Source organism: Garra rufa, chromosome 14, assembly GCF_049309525.1.
Source record: "Garra rufa chromosome 14, GarRuf1.0, whole genome shotgun sequence".
In the NCBI taxonomy this organism is placed as follows: domain Eukaryota; kingdom Metazoa; phylum Chordata; class Actinopteri; order Cypriniformes; family Cyprinidae; genus Garra; species Garra rufa.
This window is the reverse complement of record NC_133374.1, coordinates 7009909-7017739: the sequence shown is the minus strand read 5'-3', so window position 1 is coordinate 7017739 and position 7831 is coordinate 7009909. Positions and strand designations below refer to the sequence as shown.

General features: G+C 30.4%; 1 protein-coding gene across 1 annotated transcript in view; it reads left to right on the top strand.

Annotated features, from left to right (window-relative positions):
- clstn2b (calsyntenin 2b) overlaps window positions 1–7831 on the top strand; it is a 78279-nt gene that overhangs the window by 48501 nt on the left and 21947 nt on the right. Inside the window, exon 9 of the mRNA XM_073818055.1 lies at window positions 3209–3371. Coding sequence (XP_073674156.1) covers window positions 3209–3371 — 163 coding nt within the window. The remainder of the gene's footprint in view (window positions 1–3208; window positions 3372–7831) is intronic.

Sequence of the window (7831 nt, the reverse complement as noted above, 5' to 3'; positions counted from 1 at the left end):
CATTTTGGCAATAGTTATCCTTTAAATATTACAAAAAAATATTTATTTATTTATTTAGACCTAGACATCTGCAGAGAATGAGCTGAATCTCACAAAATGTCTATATCATATTTTATAAAATATTAATCATCTATTGTAATATCTTAATACGTTACCTAATTAATGTAAGATAAAATAATTAAACAATACATATTTATAAAATATCATAATTTCTAGCTAATAAATAATATATAATAATTTCTGGTCCCACTTTACATTAGGTGGCCTTAACTACTATGTACGTACATTGAAATTATTAGTTGGTACAAAATACTTATTGTGTACATACACGTTTTTACATTGTACTTATATATTTTTAAAAAACCTATATGTAATTATATGTAATTAGTTAAGGCCACCTAATATAAAGTGTGACCTAACTTCTTAATTAATCAATCAATCAATAATTTAATCATTTATAAAATATGACCTGGATATACTTTATGCCATTTTCTTCTTTTTATATGGTCTATGTTTTTTCTCTGCAGATCTCACTCTGAAATGAGAGCGGTACAGAGAAATTGTGACCATTGTGAGAAAGGAAAAAAGAGGACATGGGGAGGGGGGAGCTTCAATTTGGTAGGAGAGAGTGAGAAGAAGTGAGACTGATGGTGAGATTTCAGGTGCAGGAGGAAAGTTGTAGTGAAGATGAGAAATGTCTGATGGTTTCGTGTGAGGGTGTAACAATCAGTTCCACTAGACTCTTCGACCCAGACCGCCTGCCAGACACACAAACACACACTGTGTGTGACAGAGCGAGCAGAAAGCGTCTGCTGCAGTGTGCTTTGGACTGGCAGCGGTCCAAACGGGCCAAACACAGACACATATTTCCCTCATCAACAAACTACACAAACACGCATTCAGAGACTTTACATTTAAACCTGGCTGTCTAGTTGTTTGCCAAAGCAAGCATCTCAATGTAACTACCACTAATAATATTTAGAGCTTGTGATTTGAACAAGTAAAATTGTCATTTTCTTTAATCTATGTAAAAATGAAATAAAATAAAGATATTAAAGAGTCATAAGGGTTTTTGAAATTGAGATTTGTACATCATAATAAATAAATAAGCTTTCCATTAATGTATGGTTTGGATTAGGTTAGGATAGGACAATATGTGACCCTGGACCACAAAACCAGTCATAAGGTAAAATTTTACAAAACTGAGATTTATACATCATATGAAAGCTCAATAAATAAGCTTTCTATTGATGCATAGTTTGTTAGGATAGGACAATATTTGACCGAAATGCATCTATTTGAAAATCTGGAATCTGAGGGTGCAAATAAATCAAAATACTGAGAAAATCACCTTTAAAGTTGTCCAAATTAGGTTCTTAACAATGCATTTTACAAATAAAAAATTACATTTTAATATATTTACAGTAGAAATTTTACAAAAAATCTTCATAGAACATGATCTTTACTTAATTTCCTAATGATTTTTGGCATAAAAGAAAAATAAAAAAATTTTGACCCATGCAATGTATTTTTGGCTAGTGCTACAAATATACCCCAGCGACTTAAGACTGGTTTTGTGGTTTTGTGGTCCAGGGTCACATATTTGTCAACTATTTGAAAATCTAGAATCTGAGATTAATTATTTAATAATAATTAAATATTGAGAAAAATCACCTTTAAAGTTGTCCAAATGAAGTAAAAATAAAACAAAAAGTTCAGCAGCTGCCTTAAGTTTTTAAGTTAAATCATCTTAAACTACAAGTCATTTGAACTTATTACAATCAAAATTAGTTGATTTAACTTGTGAGTTTAAATGACTTAAATTGATTTAACTTAACATTTTAAGGCAGCTGCTAAACTTAAGTTTTTAAGTTGAAACTGATGAAAACTTTTTACAGTGTAGGAAATTTACAAAATATCTTCATGCAACATGATCTTTACTTAATATCCCACAATGTATTTTTATCCTACTTAAAATTAAAAACAATTTTAAACAAAAATCTATCTATCTATCTAATGCTGAGTAGATTACTTAGAAATTGTAGGCTGTTACTGATTACAAATTACATGACAAGTAAATAATGTAATCTAGATTACTCATTTTAGGTTATGTATTCTGATTACTTTTGGATTACTTTTAGATCAGTTTTAACCTAATTTGCAGTATTATTATGAAAATTGTAATTAATTAAATAATAAAAAAATGAATACATTATTTTAAATTAAAAACAAACAAACAACTGAAAACACAAATTTTAACTATATTATTTACCTGCATGTCATGTGACCATATATGACTAAGCTAAAATTAAAACTGAAAATATAAAAAAGACCTACTTAACAACAATAATAAAAATAATTATAAAAACTAAAACCGTATATAACTTATACCAAAATAACACTCAAACAAAAGCAGATAATAACAGCAAAAATAGTAATATTTTGAAATATTTTTACAATTTAAAGTAACTGTTTTCTAGTTGAATTGATTTTAAAATAAAATGTATTCCTGTGATTTCTAGGCTGAATTTTTAACATCATTACTCCAGTCACATGATCCTCCAGAAATCATTCTAAAATTTTGATTTGCTGCTCAAAAAACATTTATTATTATTAGCATGTTAAAAACAGCTTAGTAGATTTTTTTTCAGGTTCAGAAAAAAGCAATAATCTGAAATAGAATCTTTTGTAACATTATAAATGTCTTTATCATCACTTTTGATCACTTTAAAGTACCCTTGCTACATAAAAGTATTAATAAAAATATATTGTGACTATATATTTCAGATAAATGCTGATCTTTGAATCTTTCAATTCATCAAAGAATATTTACGGTTTTGAATATTGATAATAATAATAATAATAACAATAATAAAAAAATTATTGAACAGCAAATCAGCATATTAGAATGATTTCTGAAGAATCATGTGACACTGAAGACTGGAGTAATGATGCTGAAAATGTAGCTTTCATCACAGGAATAAATTACATTTTAAAATATATTTAAATATAAAACAGTTATTTTACATAGTAAAAATATTTTAAAATTAGTTTTTGCTGTACTTTGGATCAAATAAATGAGGCTTGGCAGGCTTGGGGAGCAGAAGAGACTTCTTTAAAAAACATAAAAAATCTTCCCGTTCAAAGACTTTTGACTAGTAGTGTATACAGAAAGCAGAAATAATGTGAAATTCTCTCTTTCTCTCAGATCTGTGATAAGGAGTGGCATTATTACGTCATCAGCGTTGATTTCCCAGTGGTGACTCTATATGTGGATGGCGTGACCTATGACCCGTACCTGGTGACAGACGACTGGCCCATCCACTCCTCTCAGATCGACGTGCAGCTCACTGTAGGAGCCTGCTGGCAAGGTGGGAGAAATGGAATGTGGGCGTGGCTACTGTGTGTTGTGGGTGTGGTCAATGTGCGTGTGACTTAAAGGGATAGTTCACCCAAAAATAAAAATGTGATGTTTATCTGTTTACCCCCAGGGCATCCAAGATGTAGGTGACTTTGTTTCTTCAGTAGAACACAAACAAAGATTTTTAACTCAAACCGTTGCAGTCTGTCAGTCATATAAAGGCAGTCAATAGGCACCAACTTTTTGAGAGTAAAAAAACACACACAGACAAAACCAAATTAAGTCCTGTGGCTCATGACGATACATTGAGGTGTTAAGACACAAAACGATCGACCTCTGCAAGAAACTGAACAGTATTTATATCATTATTTACCTCTGATCCACCGCAACGTTCAACTATATGGAGTGTGTAGTAGTATAGTATACAGTAGACAGTGAAAAGTCAACTCCCGGATGAGTTCGCACAAGGAAACGGAATCTTTTACTTTTTAATAGGTTGCCAGAATCAGGATAAGCACAAGTAATTACCATTTTGAGTTGCCGCTATGCACCGTGTAAACAATGAGTGACATATACGCGTAACAGATCACTTCCGCGTGTGCATATACTATGGCAGATACAGTTGAACGTTGGGGTGAATCAGAGGTAAATAATGATATAAATACTGTTCAGTTTCTTGCACAGACCGATCGTTTTGTGTCTTAACACCTCAATGTATCGTCACAAGCCGCAGGGTTTAATTTGGTTTTGTCTGTGTATGTTTCTTTTACTCTTAAAGATTTGGTAACCATTGACTGCCATTACAGTGCCTTGCGAAATTATTCATACCCCTTCATTTTTTTCACATTTTGTAATGTTGCTGCCTTATGTTAAACTACTTTAAATTACTTTTTTCCCACATCAATCTACACTCCCTACTCCATAACGGCAAAGCAAAAAATAGGTTTTTAACATTTGTGCAAATTTATTAAAAATAAAAAACTGAAAAGATCCTGTTGCATAAGTATTCATACCCTTTTCTGGGACACTCGAAATTGAGCTCAGGAGCATTCATATTGCTTCTAGATGTTACTACACTTCGAGTGGAGTTAAACTGTGGCAAATTCATTTGAATGAGTATGATTTAGAAAGGCACACACGTCTCAGAAAAGGTCTAACAGCTGAAAATGCATATCAGAGCAAAGACCAAGTCCTGAGGTCAAGATAACTGCCTGTAGAGCTCAGTGACAGACTTGCGTTAAGGCAATGATCTAGGGAAGAGTTCAGAAAAAATCTGCTGCATTGAAGGTTCACAGAAGCATGTAGCCTCCATTGTCCATAATGGAAGACGATTGGAACAACTAGGACTCTAGAAAATATCTGCCAGCCCCCATCCAAGCTGACAGAGCTTGAGAGGTGAAAAGGTGAGGCAAAGAATGGCAGATAATTGCCAAATGCAGATGTGCAAAGCTTGTCACATCATACCCAAAAAGACTTGAAGCTGTAAAGGTGCTTCAACTATGTACTGAGTTAAGTGTATGAATACTTATGCAATGTACTTATTTCAGTGTTTTATTTTTAATAAATTTGTAAAATTTGCAAATCTTTTTGCTTTGTCATTATTATGGTGTATGGAGTGTAAATTGATGTGGGGAAAAACTCAAAGCAGTTTAACATAATGCTGCAACAAAACAAAATATGAAAAAAATGAAGGGGTATGAATACTTTTGCAAGGCACTGTATATGACAGACTGCAACGGTTTGAGTTAAAATATGTTTGTGTTCTACTGAAGAAACAAAGTCACCTACATCTTGGGGGTAAGCAGATAAACATCAAATTTTCCTTTTTAGGTGAACTATTCCTTTAAAAACAGAAAAATCTCGAAAATGTAAAATCTCACAGCATGCAAAAGCATAATGTACAAACGTTTCTTACTAAATGCGTAATTTTTGCATCTTTTTTTTTCTTTTGAAATCCATTTCAGTTCTTTTCATTAGTATTTCTCTCTCTTAAGCAATCAGAGCACAGCTCCTAACGGCTCTGAAAACAAATGAGTTGAACTCCTGACCTGCCCATGCTCTGTCTTTGTGTTTTTGAGCTTTTTTTTTTCAGAATGAAAGCAATACAAGAGTAAGACAGATAATAATTATAAGATCATTTTGTGCATGTGGGAAGAAAATACAATGAGAGCTGACTGGACATTTGCTCTTTTTAAGATTTGTGGAGCCTGAAGAGTTTAATCATTTCTGGTGATTTGGTTCGATTAGTTTAAGCCACTTTGTAAGAACTGATTATAAAAGATATTTTTAACACTGTAATCAGTCAATATTTATCTTCAAAGAACCAGCTTATTAAGATACTATTAATCTTTTGAATCAGTTTTTATATTCTCCATTTTTATTTAAGGTTTCTAAGGTTTTAGTCATTTTGAAAAACATCTTTTTATAAGGTTTGTCAAGCATAAAGTCATTTTTAAAAACGTTTTGTAATTTTTAGTAGTTTTTGTCTTTTGTCTATGTAGTTTTTATTCATTTTATTTCAGTCCTTGTTTTTTAGTGCATCAAATTAATAAAGTGAATGAAATGTTTTTTTAATATTTAATTTTTTCTCAGTTAAAGTTTAAGTAATGAAAATGTTTAACTATTAATCTTATTAGTTTTTATATTTTTCATTTTGATTTTAATTTTAGTTGAAGGTTTTAGTCATTTTTAAAACATTTGTAATTTTAAGTAGTTTTTGTCTTTTGTCTATGTAGTTTTTATTTACTTTATTTCAGTCTCTGTGTTTTTTTTAGTGCATCAAGTAATGAAAATGTTTTTAACTATTAATCTTTTGAAATATTTTCCATTTTGATTTTAATTTTAGTTGAAGGTTTTAGTAATTTTTTAAAATGTTTTTTAGTGCATCAAGTTAATAAAGTGAATAAAATGTTTTTTATATTTTATTTTCTGTCAGTTTAAGTTTATTTCAAGCAACAGTTTTTTTTAAATATTAATCTTTTTAATCAGTTTTTATATTTTCATTTTAGTTGAAGGTTTTGGTCATTTTTAGTATTTTTTTATTTAATTTATTTTATTCATTTTTTAAAATGTTTAATGTTTTATATTTTATTTTCTCTCAGTTAAAGTTTATTTCAAGTAATGAAAATTAACTATTAATCTTTTAAAACTGTTTTTATATTTTCCATTTTGATTCTAATTTTAGTTACAGGTTTTAGTCTCTTTTTTTTTAGCAGTTTTTGTCTTTGTAGTTTTATTAATTTTATTTCAGTTTTTGTGTTTTTTAATGCATCTAGTTAATTAATACAATAAAATAAATTGTTTTTTTATATTTTATTTTCTCTCAGTTAAAGTTTATTTCAAGTAATATATATATATATATATATATATATATATATATATATATATATATATATATATACACACACACACACACACACACACACACACACACACACTATAATATTATATAGATAATACTAAAATAACAAAATACCACACTTTATGTGCATTAAACAGTTTTATTTTGTTTATCCATATTCTGTTATTTTATCAGTGGAACACAAAGGTAGAAACATTTTATCGATCTGTATACAAAAAAAGGCTGAATGCCTGTGCAAATCTCCATTTCATTATTTTCTATCAACACATTGATCTATTTGATTGAGAATCCTGGCCTGGCTGAACTGTCTCATGTTGCTGTGACAATTTTGTCCCCAAACGATAGCTATGTAAAACCACATACACACACACACACACACACACACACACACACACACACGCCTGATAGACATCAGTATGCCATCGCCCGAGGCTCCAAGTCTCATCTCACAGATACCCGATCACAAACACACTCAGAGAGGCTTCATTACACACAAACGTGTCTCATACAGAGCAGATAGATGCAGCAGGTAATAGCTCATTATCTCTGACTCAGGTCATCGTTAAGTTTAATCATGTGACTGCTTCGTTTAAATGCAGCTTCTGAAGACCTCTAGCTCAACTGAAGCTGAAGTTTATTTTATATGCGTGTGCGATGAATAAAGTGTGATGTGCAACCATGCTACATTTAAAATGAATTACAATATAGCCTTACGAATTACTTCACTTTTATTGGAACCACTTTATTGGATGCCAATTTTTTTCCATAGCTCTATTAGAATAAAACAGTTCAATATAATATGTAATAGGTTCACTTTATTGTTCATAAACTTCCTCTCCACTCCACCATGACCATATATGGAAACAAGGCAGCAAAAAATGGGCCAATCAGAAACCATCACAGCTTATTTACATAACTATTCAGAGGCTTAGGATCGGTAAGATTTTTTTTTTTACATTTTTGAAACTTATTATGCACCAAGGTTGCATTTAGTTGATCAAAAATGTAGTAAAAACAGAAAAATTGTGAAATATATTTACAATTTAAAATGGCCATTTTCTATGTGAATATATTTTAAAATGTAATTTATACCTGTGATCAAAGCAGAA